This window comes from Lynx rufus, unplaced genomic scaffold, assembly GCF_022079265.1.
Source record: "Lynx rufus isolate CCGP_SWC_20201006 ecotype Redwood Valley unplaced genomic scaffold, mLynRuf1.p SCAF_7, whole genome shotgun sequence".
NCBI classification, from domain to species: Eukaryota; Metazoa; Chordata; class Mammalia; order Carnivora; family Felidae; genus Lynx; species Lynx rufus.
In genome coordinates, this window is record NW_025814889.1 from 14,507,006 (window position 1) to 14,525,179 (window position 18,174).

General features: G+C 38.0%; 1 protein-coding gene across 3 annotated transcripts in view; it reads right to left on the reverse strand.

The window, feature by feature from the left end:
• Window positions 1-4,306: 4,306 nt before the first annotated feature.
• MINDY3 (MINDY lysine 48 deubiquitinase 3) overlaps window positions 4,307-18,174 on the reverse strand; it is a 97,242-nt gene continuing 83,374 nt past the window's right edge. For all 3 annotated transcript variants that reach the window (XM_047067194.1, XM_047067196.1, XM_047067195.1), the window contains 4 exons: window positions 12,498-12,570; window positions 11,049-11,136; window positions 7,671-7,742; window positions 4,307-5,272 (listed from right to left, as the gene is read on the reverse strand). In XM_047067194.1, the coding sequence (XP_046923150.1) occupies window positions 5,123-5,272; window positions 7,671-7,742; window positions 11,049-11,136; window positions 12,498-12,570 (383 nt within the window). In that variant the 3' untranslated portion in view covers window positions 4,307-5,122. The remainder of the gene's footprint in view (window positions 5,273-7,670; window positions 7,743-11,048; window positions 11,137-12,497; window positions 12,571-18,174) is intronic.

Sequence of the window (18,174 nt, forward strand, 5' to 3'; positions counted from 1 at the left end):
CTCTCCTTTTCTGGGATCTCTATAATAAAATGTTGCAATGCTTGATGTTGTCCCAGAGGTCCCTTAACCTATCTTCATTATTTTATTTAGGTGCTTTTTAACTATTGAACTTGATTGCTTTCCATTAGTGTCTTTCAGCTAGCTGACCCATTCTTCTGCATCCTCTAATCTGCTGTTGATTACCTCTAGTGTATTTTTCATTTCAGCTTCTGTATTCTTCAGTTCTGACTGGTTCTTTTGTATTTTTTTTATCTCCTGGTTGAAGTTCTGAGTTTATGTACTGTTCTCTCAAGTCCAGTGAGTAATCTTTATGACCATTACTTTGAACTCTTCATCAGGTAGATTGTTGATCTCCATTTTGTTTAGTTCTTTCTCTATGGTTTTATCTTGTTGTTTCATTTGGGAGATAGGCCTCTGTTTCCTCATTTTGTCTGACTCTGTTGGTTTGCATTTATTAGGTAGGTCGGCTATGTCTTTTCATCTTCAAAGTATTGTTCTTATGGAGAAGGTATCCTCTGGTTCCCTATAGTGCAGTCCTCCCTGGTCACCAAAACCAGGCACTCCCAGGGGTCTCCTGTGGGCTGTGTGGGCCCCTCTGTTGTGACTGAGCCATGAGTGCTATGCACTCATTGGTAGGTAGTGTTTGTCCCCTGCATGGCTGGTTGAGAAGCTACAGCTACTGCTACAGCTGCTGTGGGTGTACTGCTAGGCAGAATTTACCTACAGTGCATCTTGCTGAGGGCCTGGTTGCAGGTACGGCAGGTGCAGTGATTTTGGGGTTAGCTCGGTCCCGTCCCCAACGCAGAAGGTGATTTCAAAAGGGCTTGCAGGGGCAGGCAGGTGGGTTGCATGGGGCTGGTCCACAGGGGAATGTTGTGGTGGGGCAAGCTGTGCTAGTAAGGTAGATGGGAAGTGTCAGAAGTGGCCTCACAGGCATCTGGCTATCTAGGCCGAAGGGGGGCCCAGAAAATGGCATGTGCCAGCACTGCTGTTCCTGGAGAAAGCTCCTGCAAATACTTGCCCCTATAGCATACATCCTAAAACTAGTCAGTAAATCTCCTTTACATTTAACCTAGGCAGTTTTCAAACTTTGCTTGCATTGGGTCTTGTGGTGTTACACACCATACTGGCTCTTTAGAGAACTGGGTTCCTATTGCCCTCTAGCTCTCTTGGAGCTAAGTCCTGCTGATTTTCAAAGTCAGACATTATAGGGGCTAATCTTTGTGGTGCAGGTCTCCAGGGATGAGGATTCCCAGTGTGGGGCTTGACCCCGTTGTTTCGTCATGCTCATGGTATCTCTCCAGTGGTGGGTAGCCACCCTGATGGTTTGGTTCCTTACCATGTCTCTGCTCTTCATTTTCTTTTCAACACGGCTTTCTCTTGACTTTAGTTGTGGAAGATCTGTTCTGCCAGTCTTCAGGTCATTTGCAGTGTGTTGCAATACATGTAGTCGTTTCTTCACTGTGTCAGTGGGAAGTGGTGAGCTCAGGCCTTGTCCTTTGCCATCTTCCCTCTCCTGAGATTATTTTAAAATCACGAATAGTTTTTTGTATCAAATGCTTTTTCTCTTTTGAGATAATCATATGGGTTTCTCTTTTATATCTGTTAACATTAGAAAAAATACTGATTTTTTAAAGTCTGAAATGAACTTAATACTTCTACAATACTATGTATTGCATATAAGCACGTGTACACATACACCTGTGAATTTACTCCTGGGTTTCGTATTTGTATAGGATTTTTGTGTCCATGATCATGGAAAATATTTGGTTGTAGTCTTTCTTGTGATGTCTTTTTCAGGTTCTGGGGTCCTCTCAGGGTCATTTTGGCTTCATAAAACCAATAGTTACTCTTTTGTCTATTTCCCAGGAGTACTTGTCTACAATCTGTATTCTTTTTCTCAATGTTTGGAAGCATTGCTAGTGAAGTCCTCTAGGCCAATAGTTTGCTTTGAGAGACAGCTTTAACATACTGATTAAACTCCTTTCATGGATGTGAAGTCTTCTTCTCATGTCAGTTCTGCTTTTTCAAATTAGCCCATTTCATCTAAATTTTTGAAATTATTGGTGTAACGTGCTTCATAATACCCTTCAGTTTACCACCTAGAGAATTTATAGTTATGTTTGCTTTTTCATTCTAATCTTAATTTATTTTTCATTTCTTCTTCATCAGTCTTGCTAGGTTTACAATTTTATCAGTTTTTGTTAGTGAGCCAACGTCTAGATTTGTTTTTTTCTTGTTCTAGATGTGCTATTTCAATTTTCTCCTTTCGTCTTTATCACAGTTCAGTATTTTTTAGTATATTCACAATTACATAACCTTACCACTATCTATCCCACTTATCATCCCCAAAAGAAACTCCATTAGCAGTTTTTCTCCACTTGTTTCCCTACTCCATTTATCCTCAACCGCTGGTGACTGGTAATCCCCTTTCTCTCTCCATGGCTTGCCCATTCTGGACATTTCACATAAATGGAATCATATATGTGGTCATTTGTGACAGTCTTCTTTAACTTATTTTAATATTTTCAAGGTTCATCTATGTTGTAGCATGTGTCAGTAATTCTTTTGTATTGTCAAATAATAATTGTATGTACATAATACATTTATTTATCCTTCCATTATTTGAAGGACATTTAGGCTGTTGCCAATTTTGGCTAGTATGAATAACATCACTATGAATACCTACGTAAAAGTTTTTGTGTAAATATATGTAGCTAGGATTGAATTGCCGAATCATATGCTAACTCTGTATTTAGCTTTTTGAGAAACTGTACAACTTATTTTTTTAAAGTGATTTCATCATTCATATCCCCACCCACAAGGGACCCACTTTCTCTACATCTTTGCCAAGACTTTTTATTATCTCTTTGATTTTACATATTCTACTGCGTGTGAAATGGTAATTTGTGGTTTTGATTTTCCTTATGACTAATTACGTTGAGAATCTTTTAATGTGTTTACAGTATGGCTGTATGGGCATCTGTGTATCATCCTTGGAGATACGTCTCTTCAAATCATTTGCCCGTTTAAAAATACCTGTTTTTTATTTGGTATTTTAAGAAACCATTGCTTTGAGGTCAAGGTCACCAAGACTTATTCCTGTTCCTTCTGGGAATTTTATAGATTTTAGCTTTACAATTAGACTTCTGATGATTTTATTTTTTGCACATAGTGTGAGGTAGGAGTACAAATTCGTTCCTTTGCATGCGAATACCCTTTTCAAAAAATCTTGTTTACTTTCTTTGGTGTACTTTGGGTTTACCTTTCCAATTTCCAAGCCTTCTACTTTTCTAATGTATTTACAGCTGTTCATGTCCAAGCATTGCTTTAGTTACATCTATAAGTTTGACCCTTGGGTTATTCAGAAGTGTACTGCTTAATTTCCAAAGTTTTAGAGATTTTTCTTGACTGCTTTATGGTCAGCATATAGTCTATCTTGGTAAGCGTCCCACAGGCATGTATAAAGAAAACGGATCCACAGTTTTTTTTTTCAGTCATGTGAGGAAAGACCCTTCCAATCTCCCAGCTGCACCTGTAGATTGAGAAGGAGACAAGCTGTCTCCTCTGTGCTGTTTAAACTGTTCAGACCCATAATTTGTAAAATGATTGTTTAATGACATGAAGTTTGGGGATGGTTGGTTAGGTAGCAATAGTAAAACGTATACGCTATTTTGGAGGCTCAATGTTTCTGAGAAAATCTGTGCTTTTTCATAATCCTATGGAATTTAGGACCCGAGTTTGTTTTATATACATTTGGAAGTAGCCAAGATTAACAACAGCCAAAAAGACATTGTACAGCTGTAATTTTAGTAGCTAGAATCACAGTCCTGAACATAATATCACCAAAAGTCATACATAAAATCGTGTGCCACTTTTTTCTTATGCTAAAGTCTACTTATATTAGAATAGTTAACATCTATGACAATTAAATAAAACCCCAAGTAAATTCACAGAGGAAATACACCTTCAGCTAAACAGTGAAGATAAAATTTAGTTCTCTTGACAAATACTTCCCAAGTGAAGGAAAGAAACAATTTCTGGCTATTCACATTTCAAATTGCTAGGCAACAAACCTGAAGTAAATTTCTCTAGACAGGATAGGTCTTCTGAAGCTTTGTCTACTCAGGTGCTAGCACTCCGGGCTGGCTAAGTTATAGAGCTCTTAGGTCAGCATATGGTTTGGTCTCACTTTTCAAGGCATTTGTTGTTGAGTACATCATAGAAAGCTCAAGAACTTTTTGCTGGGCAGAAACACTGTGAAGTATTAGTTTCTTCTGAGTAGCTAATGTAAGAAATGCAAAGCTACAGTTAAAAAAAGTGTTTATTTAGACCATCCACCAGGATAATAATAAATAATGCAATATACTAATGTAATAACAGATGTTCTCATGCATTTATCACATAAATATACAAGAAAGCTGGCTTACAGGCTGCTGGGACAAATTTGGAAAAGTGTATTTGGCAATACAGTTAACAGTGTTAAGACTATCAAACAGATTCTCTTACCTATCATTTTTTTGAAATATGTTCTCTATATATCAGTGAATAAATGGTAATGTTTCCTTATAGTTTCTACTTTTTATAAACATGCCAGAGCTAAGCCAATTGGCAAAGAATCCAGGTTGATAATTTGTTATTTATCAGTATTTCTAATGGAAACCAGATTTTAGAAAAGAAATAAGATTGAACTCTTCTGCCTTTCCATGTGGAGGCTGAAAGAGTGCAAGCCAGGATCACTGAAATAATAAACTGTGTCTGAATGAAATAAAAACCCAAAGTAGAAGTTTATAAAGAGTAACTCTGCTCAATATACAAATACTATATAGTATTAGGATGTTTTTAATTTGATAAATGACCAATTATCCGACTGTAAAAGTGATGAACTTTGATTAAAGCTTAATTTTGCTAGTAAATTTCACATAAAGAGTTAAAATAGGGTAACCTTTAACATAAAGCTTTAAAACAAATAATTTAAACTATCTTAAACACTGAAAATGTGTTTTTAATTGTTATTTACAGTTGATGATACCAGTGTATAGCTTAATGTAGCCAACCGCCTGTCCTGCATCCCTCTTTCAACATCTGCTATTACGAACTTTCTTCTACATCCGTAGGCAAGTTAGTTCAGTGAAGGAGAGCGATCTGTGGTCCACAGTAACTCAATGTATGGCCATTTGGTTTGGAGACAGCGTTTAATAGGAGTGTCATCTGTCTGTAGCATGGGATCTTCAAAACCCATAACCACTGCAGTCCCTTCAACATACATGACCTGTTGAACAAAATCAAGACACAAAGGTCAATCACTATTCTTAGCAAATTCTTATGAGGGATATGCTGACAAACAAGCTATTGCATATTGTTTCATCTGGAACTTGAATTTTACTTTGATAGAAATTATGAGCAAGAATGCCTGCTGACTAATGGGAAAATATATTTGGAAACGAGGGTGATAGGCATTGTAACTGAGAGCTTATCAGTTGATTTTTAGCTCATGATTTAAAGGAAACAAAAAGTCTATGTGAATCCTGAAGCACATGCAGGTTGTTTCCGATAATCATCCTTTAATTAACATACACCACTTGGAAGAAATGTTTATTTATATAACGAAGGCACTGTAACAGAAACAAAGGTATATATTCTGAATTTAAAAGTGTTAGGGTTCCAGAACTGGAGGCAACTTGAATGTGTGTCAATGCAATTTGCTTAGTAGAAAATGCTTGACAGATAAAACTAACCAGGTATTTTATATACAGTGGTAATGATCATATAAAATATACATGGGCAGCTGGATACTGGAAGAAACTTTAATTTACAATGAACTTTTAGAACTCTCTATGAAATAATATACTAATACCCGAACTCATTAAATGGGCTCACCGTGTACATTAAATGAGTCAATTTCATTTCGTGAAGAGAAACTCAAATTATAAAAGGAACAGATACAGACTGCCTTCTTCCAAAGTACGTATAAGTATTTTTATATATTCAGTGTTGGATACACATGATTGTAATTATGTTCGTCCAATGCAAAAGCTGTAAGCTGTTGGACTAAGGAGCCCAAAGAAACAAGTTTCTGTAAAAACACATTTGCATCTTTATTTTGGTTAATCTATTTCTACTTTTGATGAAAGAAACTTGAAAAGTGTGAACTGTAGTTTTACTATAATTATCAGATAAAATAGGACCTATTTTTCATAAGGAACTTCACTTGCTTCTGGCATTGGAGCAGACCTTCTTGGGCAAAGTACTAGGACCTACCTCTGTGGCCTCAGCCAGCCTGTGGTGGCTGGATCATACTCCCTCCTACAGTGCCAGCATTCTAATGTTTGTTTATTGCCTCAGATATTTTTGGTAGGACCCTACCCTGTGGGAAGTAGTACTGCTCATCGTATTTCTGTTTCATATATGTATACAACTTAACAACATACATGCTTTGCTTTCTAGTACTTACATCCTGTTGTCCCATTAATACTTGATTTCGGATCTTTGTGTTAGTGAGATGCTTGTCATGAGCATGATTTGAGAACTTACTATATACAGGTAGCATGGCCGAGTAGACCAAGGACATTATTGGGAATCAGGAACTCAGTTCCAATCCCTGCTCTGCCAATGACTTGGTGAGTCACTTAATTTCCCTGTCATTGATGCCTCATCTGTAAAATATGAATAATACTTGACTTACCTTGCAGGGACTGTGTAGGCAAATAACTAATTAATGACCATACAATACCTCCTATTACAAGGTTATGTAAAACTTCAAAATCTAGAGGAAGCACTCATCAACATCTATAGCAAAAAAAAAAAAAAAAACTTGGATGCTCTGTTCTAATTTGTGAAAAAAATCTTTGCACTCATATTTCGTTATGAAAAAGTAACTTTCAGTCTCAGTTTTAGATTTGATGTACACTATGATTGTGTATAGCCATCCTCAATTTACTTATGAAACCAGCATGGGTATTTCAAATTAAAAAGGTATGTTAGGCCTTATTCCTTCTAATAGTAGCTAACTGAATAAATGCAAATATTCCCTATATATTTTATGTGTAAACAAAGCTAATTACCCGAACTTTTGACTTAAACCAGGTAGAACCAGAGTACATGTGGAAGTGAATCACCTGTGTGCAGTTGTCAATGATTTACAAAGGAAAGCAGCAAAGTGGAGCACGTGCAAATGCAGGCTTCGGGGTAGACTACCTCAAGTGCAATCCTAGCTCTGCCATTTCCTGGCTGCTTGACCTTGACAAGCTGCTTACCTCTCTGGGCTTCCACTTCCTCCTCTGTAACATGGGGATGGATACACAAACAATACTTACTCCACAGGGAGGGTGGGAAACTTCAGATAAAACAAAGTATTTAATAGAATTCCAGGTAAATGCTCAATAAATGGTAGCTATTATGTTATTAAATACTTAAAAATATTTTCCTCAATCAAAAATCTTACCATTACCCCTTTCTTAATTTAAACAGATCAGTAACTATCATTGGGTGAAACTTGGTTTGGTAATATCTCTATAGCAGAGAGCAATAAAACATATGCAGATCAAGTTAGCTGTTTTGTCACAGTGAAACTATTGTTCCAAAACTCCAATGAGGATCTCGATGACTAACATATACTGAATATATTTACCAACTCAGGTGAAGACAAATTACTATGTGAATTATCATACCTTTTCATTATAATTTGACTGCTTCAATCCATTGTAGTGATAGACAGTAAACGACTCTGGACCACTGGAACCCTATTATAAATAAAAGACTATTAAAACTTTAAATTATACTTTGATATTCGGCAATTTCTAATTAGCAGTTGAAACGAAAACACAAGTTGCTTAAATCCCTACTCTTTGGCGAATTGTTTGATAAAGCAAGAAACTTACTAGACGTCATCTACCAGAAAAACCTAAGAGCTGAACTAGTTGCTTCTGGGGAAGAGGTTGCAAAGTGGGAAAGTATTTATTTTTATTATAAGCTCTTCTATACTAGTTTATATTTTTAACTGTGTGCCATGCATTAGTATATATTTTCTTAAAGGATAAGACTCCAAAACACCCATATGTTTCGTAAAATATTATCTCTGCCTTTTTTTTTTCTGGTTGTAAATAATTTGTTCCTCTCAATAACTACCTAAGAACAGTAACGTCACTTTTTTGTCAACCTGCAATCAACAGCTAGACCTCAGTACTTCTCATTTGGCTCACAATATCAAATTAGGGGTTTCCACACCACCCACTTCATCTAAATACTGTCAATTTTTAAATAGCGAAAAGAGCCTTGTGGGAAATGAAAAGCAAAACTATAGCGTTCAGAGCCTATAACAGCATCCAATAAAGAAAGGAAATCCTATAACTTGCTATTATACTAAACTTGCAGGAATGTCTGATGATGTTAGCTCAGCTGCCTTATCCTGGGTTCTCAGCTAAAGATCAAGTTCAATTCTCTGAACTGGTGCATTCAAGGCCATCAGTGGCCTGGCCCCACCAAGCGCACCTGGCTCCAGTGATTTCCCACAGGGCTTGTGGCCTTGTTTTCCTTGCCGTATTGGATACAAGGATGCACATGGGACAGAAGCTGGTCCTGCAGTCTGCCTTAGAATTTGTTCGTTTTGGAATGTAGAGAAGAGAGATGCTAGGAATGCTGGCAAGGATGGGAGAGGGCCCGACTGCCTTCCTGGAGGCTCGCTGCTTCAGTTCTTGAGTTTGTCTAAGCTACTCCCCGCAGCTCTGACCTTCCCCCCGACTTCAGTCAATTCAGGCTGTGCTTTGCCATGAAGCATCCTAAGATACAGGACCTAGTCTATCTTTTCAGCTGAATCTCCGGCTATTCACTTTCCTGAATTCTCTGTTAGGACAGACATATTAGTCATTTCCCATGAAAAGACCTGGTGTGCTCAGCTCTTTGCACATTCATTTTTTTAAAAACTCCTTTCTTCTCATTTTTCAAGGTCTAATAAATCTAAGTTTTCTACCAAAAATTCTATCCCACTCAAAATGCTTTTACAAGAAATAGAAAAATAACTTGATCATTTTCTTAATTGTTTACATCAGTCAATATAATTAGTTACTTAGATAATTTGGCTGCTTATTTTTCAGAGTTAATGTACCTTAACTTAGAAAGTATTTCACTGTCCTGGCTACACAATCTATATTCTTTAGTTCCACCTAACAACTGGGAGAAAATACTGAAATACCAGCAGAAGGTAGGGTGACATGGTGGCAAAGCACCTACTCTGGACTCCTCAATCAGCCACGGTCTAGCTGTATGACCTCAAGCATTTTTCTGAAATTCTCTAATCCTCAACTTCCTCATGGCCAAAATGGGTGAAAATAGCACCTAATTTATAAGACAGTACCTCACGCACAGTTGTGAGCTCAAAAAATGGTAGCTGCTTCTGCTATTATTATTATTAACAAATTGCCTTGAAATGCTTACCTGTATTCCACCCGCCCTCCCCTCCAATCTGCCTCTCCTTGAGGCAAAGAAAGGCTCTTCCCTACTGCCTACTTTAAGCATTTGTAGAGATTACAGAAGTTAGAGAAATGTTTTCCTGGCTGTCCTTCTGAGCCCAGTTTTACAACTTTACTGAGTGTTCCCATATTGATGTGTTGGGTACAAAGCAGTATAAATGAATGTGACTAGGTGGGGATGTGACAAGTCTTCCTCTGAAGCAGCAGGTCTCAAACAATGGCACCATTAGAATCCTCTGGAGGGCTTCTGATTCCCTAGGGCTGGGGATGAACCCAAGAATCTGCATTTCTGACAAGCTCTGGAAGATTACATTTTGAAAGGCAAGGGGACTAAATTTATCTTTAATTAGCTCAAGGAATACTACAATTAAAAAATGTTCTCGAACTAATGAGTTCTTAGAATACTTGTAAGTCCTATCATGTAATTAATTATATCTAAGATGTATATTTCCAAAAGACATGGTAACTATCCCCCTTCATTTACATTTCGCCAGCACTTTTCAAAATCCTGCCCTAAATTTAGTGCAATTTTTAATTTAATGCTATAAAGTGCTATAACTTACTGAACATTTATTAAGCTGTCTAAAACAGAGTATTAGGTTCCAGAAAAGAACTTTCAGAAAACGCTGGTAGTTGGGAGTGTGAACAGATTGGCCATCACAACCCAGTGGACATTCTAGTCATGTCCGGAAAAAGAAAAATTTTTTTTCATGAAGCGTTTACCCAAATTTTGAGAAGTCTAATAGAGATCTTGTGATAAAGTTACTTTTTGAAATTCACCCCACTTTCTTTACTCGTGGTAAGCGATCCAGATTTAGAAAATGTGGGTTCCTTTTTCTTTTTTAATTACCGAGGGTGAAGGTCAGTAATATCGTCTACTCTGTTAAAGATAATTTAAACCTGAAATATCAAATTAACAATTCTATCTTGACATTTTCCCTCCATTATTTTGTTCTAATTTTGCTTCTTGACAGTATGTCTCCTTTGTAAGACAGGTGAAAGAGAAACTGGCATTTCTATTCAAACAATAATCTTTAACTTAAGCCAGGCTGGTATCTGATGAAATGATCCCCATACACCTGACTCAAGTATTTGGTTTGGCAGTAAAATCCTTCACTGGGATAGGAAGCATGAAGAAGACACAGGCAGAGGCTGTACAACTGGCTTTGTCAACGATGCTGATGGAACACCTGTCCTAACAGGAAACGGCTCCACTCAAAGGTTCTTCTTTCACTCAACTAAAATTCTCCTGGACCTCAGCAGTTTCCACTACATATGAACCTCTTTATCTTTATTTAAAAATTCTAAAACGATGCAGACCATCTATGAACAACAGTGACCTGAGAGAAGGAAAACAGGGGTGCAAGTGGATAAAGAGCATCTTTGTCTTTTTACTCCACATACTTCTGAATGTTATGCTTCCTCTAGAAGAACAGTATCATGGTATGTATATACTGATGTGCGTACACTTTTCCACTACCCCCACCCCACAAGTGTTGCATTACTGTACTGAAACAGACAATCAAAAAACGCTCATCCCAATGGAACAAAACCGTAAGTGAATTTCTTCAACCATGTTACCTGATCAGGAAAAAATTCTTGGAGGAATGGACCCAATAATATGATTCCTAATCCTTCTGGATCTAATTTATTCTTCATGAGATTTATACTATAGGAAGAAGAAGAAGAAGAAAAAGGAAAACAGTGGATACCAAAGGAAAAACTCACTTTTCTTCTTTCATGATTAAATTACTAGCACTGTAACACATCTGACTGCCAAAAATCCTAAGAACTGTTCTTTTTAGACCCTTAATGACAAATACACAGGAATGACATCTAATTTGCCAAAACTTGGTTATTTTTAAACCAGAGTGATCTGTTACTATTTAGAATTTAAATTACGATGATGACTTTGGAATATTGTTCCTTATTAGGTAAAGTAATTTAAAAACCTCGGCTTATAAACTCAGGCTTATAACCTCCCAAAGGCAAATTCTCTTTGCTTCATAGGTATGTCTGCATTTAACAATCAAATGAAGCACTTAACCTTAAAAAATGTTTATTTTAAGCTCAAAGAGAAAAAAAGAACAACATTGAAAGGCAGTGCTACATCAGATAATCAGAAACATCTCTAAAAATCTTACCTTTAAGAACCAAATGAGAGGGAACCTTGAAATTCTTAGTCAATGTAAGCTGAAGGGTAAAGAGGTAGGATAATTCTCAAAGAGCTCAAGTGCAGTGACTTAGAGCAGGGGCAAGGACCATATTGTTTCAGGAGCGGCCTGGATTGAAGGCTGCTTTGCTTGGCCCTTAACATGCAGGTGTAGCCAAGGCTGGTGAAAGGTGTTATATGTAACCAGAAAGAAGGCAAAGTTTTAAAAGTGAAAATGGTCTTTTTAGAAAATTTTCATTTTCCGCCTTCTCTCCCAAGTTATAAACGCCAGGTTAATTATACCTTATTATATATACTATGCAAAGGGTAAGACATTTGAATGTCTGAGTAAGGGCAGCAGGTTAGGACATGAAACAAATAGGCAAGGTCATATTTAATATGTTTAATTCATTAATCCTTAATAGGGTCCTGTTAGTTTATAGGCCATCACATATTATAAATGTGACTGGACCAATATACAGAATGAAGAACTCAGTCCAATCTGTCAGCTACTTCTAGAAAAACAATCTAACTCAAGTGTACTAACTTCACAATTCAAGGTATGTTATGTATTCTGATGAAGAAAGGAAAATTAGGTAGATGATATACAGCCACCTATGTAAGAATACGGGAAAAAAAACACCACAAAACTTTTTCCCTCCTTTCCCTACGAATTGTAACCAAAATTGCCTGAATTCAGTTTTCTTTTGCAAATTACAGTGATATAAACAAGATGGTCTCCACTTGGAAATCAGTTTAGCACACACAGAGTAATTAGGATTATACCATTTACTGGACTAGTTCACCTACTTCAACTTCTAATGTTTTAAAAGCAACAGAGTCTGAGTCACTTAAATAACACTTCCTATTTAGCTTACTATTCAGGATCTGAAACGAGGTCCAATGCTTTCATCACATCTTCTAGAAGTGATTCAGGTATGAATCCATTATCTGGGGAAAAAATTAGCAAAAACATTTTGGAATAAGAGTTTTGCTAAGACCTGCCATGAGAAAAACCATGTAAGAGGCAATTGTGGCTATTGTTACCAGACACTCTCTTCTTTTAGTTTTCTTGGGCACAGAGGCAAAGATTCATTTTAAGGTGAGCTTCTAATAAAAAAATTCCACATGCCTTGTACCTGAGAATTCCAAGGAGACTTTAAAGCCAAATGACTTCTTAAACAGGCTTACAAATTTCAATGAAAAGAAGTTTCTTTCTCTATTTAAAGTTACGGTAATTATTTAATAATTAGGGATGTCTTTGAATAAAACAATGTGAACTTTTATATTCCCTTTAAGAAATCCAATGAAAATCAGTCTTTACCAACAAATTCCTTTAGTTATAACGTCATTTAGCTTTTTGAAAGAATGTTAATTATGAGCTGTTATTTAGGTATTTGACAATATAAGACCGAGAGCTATCCCTGTAACAGACTTGATTTAAATAAAAGCCATAGATTTAATGGGAAAAATTCAGAATAGAGTCAAATGGTTGATGAAGACTCGTTTGTGGAAAATATTCCTTTTCTTGGGCTTGTTGAGGGAACAGCATTGGGAAATGGCCCAAATTCAGATGAGGCAATGGAACATGACACACAAAGAAAGCGTGTAGGTCAATTTGAAATCACAGTTTTAACAAGCAAGTTCATTGCCTTAAATGTGCAGTGCCTGAGTTTCTCTACCCATTTACTCATTCTTGAAGACTGTTTCAGCTTTAAATCAACTTCCAACACAATATCCTTTTCAGGAATTAGATAAGTTCAAAACAAAGTCTTTTCATGGAGAACAAGATGTACAAAAGCCATGCTTCCGTAATTCTACAGAATAAAATGTAGCTGTTCTTTCACGATGTGGCATATACTCTGTCTCTATCAGAAAGGAAATGAAGACTTTCAAGTCTAAACCTCTCAAGTAGATGCTTACCCATTTGAAGCAAAACTGGCCTGGACTCAAGGCAAAGAATCATTTAGGATAATTTAAAAAGTACAGTTTTAAAAAGTGGAGGTTTTATTCCAAATTGTCAAGTTATCAATAATTTGAGGTATACAGAGTAAACTCGTTTCAAGGTACTTGTGAAAGGACTCGAGCTCTGTAAGCCTAACACTGATGAGTTTGAAAAGCAATCTGCTTAGCTAAGTCAGAGCTAAAACCAGCACTCGAAATGTAAAATAGGCTTTGGCCACTCGCTGACAGGAACGTTTCTCTGTATCGGTTTCCCTGCTTTCCAGCTATCATGTATATCCACTTGAGAGAAACCCTCTGTATTACAGTGTTCTCCATGAGCACTGAATGGTGGGCAGTTTTCTCTCTTCTTGCCATAACGAGAACCTTGGCTAACTGACTGTATAATCTATGCAAAGAACAACCAGGAAAACAAACAACCTTTTTGGCTCAACTGTGATTAACCTCAAGCATAAACATTCCAACATATTTTTAAGATACCTACGAGTATCTTAAACACAGACATTCTGGAGAATAACAGTCACCAGCAAGCCAGTATTCTACATTGGTACATACAGTACTTTAAAGCTAGATGGTAATGTAATTTTCAAAGACTTTTACTATACTCAGGATGAGAAGAGGCGATTTGGAAATTGCTTACCTTTTTAAAACCTTAATTTTGATGTTACTTTATTCTTTAATCATATCAAATCAAAAATCAGACAAATTCTTTAAGAAATTCTTAAGTCTGAGAGCAAATGAAACTTAAATCATCTAGTATTTAGGCAACGAATTCCTTGAAGAATACGGAAATAGAGACACTGATAAGATCTCAAGACAGCAGAGGGAATGTGAGTACCATTTGCTGACTGAACAAACCTAAGAAACACCCTAGAGCTTGAATGCATCGCTAAATTAAGCAGATAAACATAAAATGGACTTCCATTGGTTTTAAAGCTCAGAAGAAGGGGGACCAGGAGGTGGGAGAACACAAGGGAGTGTACCAGTTGTGATCCTAAGCAGTTACCATGTAAATATTTGAATATGATTAAACTGTGTTTGAAAGGACTTGAAGGGGGAAAAGCTGTGTGTTTAAAAATCAGAATTTGTGGGGGGGGGGTGCCTGGGTGGTTCTGTCTGTTAAGCGTCAGACTCTTGATCTCAGCTCAGGTCATGATCTCACAGTTCGTGAGTTCAAGTCCCATGTAGGGCTCTGCACTAACAGCCCGGAGCCTGCTTGGAATTCTTTCTCTGCCTCACTCATGCTATCTATCTAGTAAATCAGTAAGTCAATAAAAAATAAATTATTTTTATCAAAAGCTTGTAAAAAGCATCAAGTTCCTAAAGGCTGAGTGGAGGAATAACTCAATGTAAAAAATCAGTGATGCAGAAGAACGATAGTTCAGTGAGTAATTTCCTAAGCTAAAAAACATTTGCACCAATCATGATTTCTGTTCTGAAAGACAACAGACTTGCCCATCTGATGCTGCAGATGGAAAGCAAATATCAGGAATTAACAGAGAAGACAGGAGATTGCTTGTGAGGAGATGGGGGTTAGGGTTGGGCAGAACACGACGGCCCTTAGGACCGTACATATTCAAACCACTGTAGGTGTAAGAGAGTCAAGTTTCTTGGGAATAGAAAATAAAACTGAGATTTAAAGATGTTTAACGCCATTTATTTAGTCAAATAATTATTTTTACTAAATGTTGTGTTGTATTATACTTTACCTAATCTTTTTAAAAATGTGGGGCGCCTGGGTGGCGCAGTCGGTTAAGCGTCCGACTTCAGCCAGGTCACGATCTCGCGGTCCGTGAGTTCGAGCCCCGCGTCGGGCTCTGGGCTGATGGCTCAGAGCCTGGAGCCTGTTTCCGATTCTGTGTCTCCCTCTCTCTCTGCCCCTCCCCCGTTCATGCTCTGTCTCTCTCTGTCCCAAAAATAAATAAACGTTAAAAAAATTAAAAAAAAAAAATTTAAAAAAAAAAAATAAAAATGTAAGGGGAGGAGTTAAGGTGGAGAAGTGGGGGGATGAGGTCAGATCACTTGGCACACTCAGGACATCAATCTGTGGAGTGGCAGAAGGAACTCGACAATGGGAGGGAGACAGCTTGGCAGGAGGAGGTGCCTGTATGTGAACTAGGGGAGATAAAAGGATGTAGGTATGGAGAAGAGGGAACCCCTTCTGTGGAGACACAAAAGGGAAAGACAGATTGTGAAACTGCGGTATTGCGTTAGTACAAGAGGAAAACCTCTCCAGACCACAGACTGGGGAAAAAGAAATACGGAGAGTGACAGTTCCTATTTTGCAAACAGACTTAGGAGCTGAAGAATGGAGGTTTCAAAAGTGGGCAGCTTTCTCCAGACAGGAGCTGCCCCCGTGTGCATGCCTGTGGGGGGGGAGGGTGCGGTAGGGATCTCAGGGGCACACGGGAAAGAATAGTCTCCTTCCTCCAGGAATGTGGGAGGAGGGTTTATTGCCTCTCTAAGGGCCAAAGACCCTGCAGGCGCCAGCCAAAGGCCTTTCATCAGCACCAGTGGTGCTACCTGGAACCAGGGGTGTGGGATCCTTTCAGACATCAGGTTTTGTATCCCGGCTTAGGCCTAGGAGGCTGGGGAGACAGTGGAGCAGGACAGGCTGAGTGCCCGCTCTGTGAGGGCCGCCACTACAGTGTGGTTTGACACACTTGGTGGGGGGAAGGGAGACTGCGGTGGGAGACCAAATTTTCTCCCCATCACCAACACGGTGGGGCTTCAGGGAATAGGCCAGAAAGGACAGCGGCCCCTAGTGGTGGCAGGACCGGCTTACACCAAATCCTGCCCCGCCGTGCCTGGTAACTGCTTATCTACTGACACTGACAGAAACCAGACGGCCTCTCCTCCAAACCAGCACAGCCACTGATCCCTGGCACCAACAGACAACTATTATTATTTTTGTGTTATATTTATATTTATGTTTGTTTAATCAGGCGTTTTCACTCTATTCTTTTTACACCTTTTATATATCTCCTTTATTTTCTTTTCACTCTCTATGGATTAAGCCAGGCACTTTTTTTTTTTTTTTTTTTTTTTAAGCTTCTCAGCTTGGTCTTTTTTCCCCCCACTTTCATTTTTCTCTTTGTTTGGGATCAGGCTCCCCCTCCCTTTCCTTTTTTCCAGGGTTACTTCAACGAACAAATCAAAGCACACCTGGCAGAGGGTCCAAGCACTCCACCACTAGAAGCAAGGGACAGCTTTGCAGAGGACTGAGCAGTGTGACAGAGCAGCCAAAATACAACAGAATACGTGCAACACACTCGAAAAACACTTCCCGAAAAGCCAGGCCCTGGACAATGTATTACCCCTTTTTAATATAGTAGTACTCACAGGTGCAGGACACATAACAAGCTTTTAAAACATGTAAAAGACAAAAACCTGGCCAAAATCCCAAAATGGAAGAATTCTCATTAAAAGAAAATCCGGGAAGAAATGATAGCCAGAGAATTGCTCAAAACAGATATAAACAATGTATCTGAACAAGAATTGAGAAGAGCAGTCTTAAGGCTATCAGCTGGGGTTGGGAAAAAAACATAGGAGACAGCAGGCAATCTATTGCTGCAGAGATCAAAGACATAACTAGTTATGATCAATTAAGAAATGCTATAAATTAGATGCAAAATAAACTAGCCACATTGACAGCAAGGATGGAAGAAGCAGAGGAGAGAATAGGTGAAATAAGATAAAATTATGGAAAAGGATGAAGCTGAAAAAAAGAGGGAAAGGAAATTACTAGATCACAAGAGGAAAATTAGAGAGCTAAGTGATTCCAGGAAACAAAATAATATCCACATCATAGGAGTTCCAGAAGAAGAAGAGCAAGAGAAAGGGGCAGAAGGTTTATTTGAACATATTATAGCTGAGAACTTCCCCAATCTGAGGAAGGGAACAGGCATCCAAGAGTCACACAGAACTCCCCTCAAAATCAACAAAAACAGGTCAACACCATGACATAGAGAAACTGGCAAAATACAAAGATGAAAAGAGAATTCTGAAAGCAGATAGGGACCAATGGGCCTTAACCTACTAGGGTAGATTCATAAGGTTAGTACCAGTCCTGTCCACTGAAACAGTGTCAGAAGACACAGGGTATCAGACTGGATTAAAAAAAAAAAAGATCCATCTATATTCCGCCTACAAGAGCCTCATTTTAGACCTGAGGACACCTGCAGATTGAAAGTGAGGGGATGGAGAACCATCTATCATGCTAATGGATGGCAAAAGAAAGCCAGAGTAGCCATACTTATATCAGACAAACTAGATTTTCAAACAAAGACTATAATGTAACAAGAGATGAAACATTATATCATAATTAAAGGGTCTATCCATCAAGAAGAGCTAACAATTGTAAACGTGAAAGTACCCAATATATAAATCAATTAATTACAAATGTAAACAAATGTACAGATAATAATACCATAATTATAGGGGACTTTAATACTCCACTTACAACAATCATCTAGGCAGAAAATCAATAAGGAAACAACAGCACTGAATGACCATTGGACCAGATGGACTTAACAGATATATTCAGAACTTTTCATCCAAAAGCAGAATACACATTCCTCTCGAGTGCACATG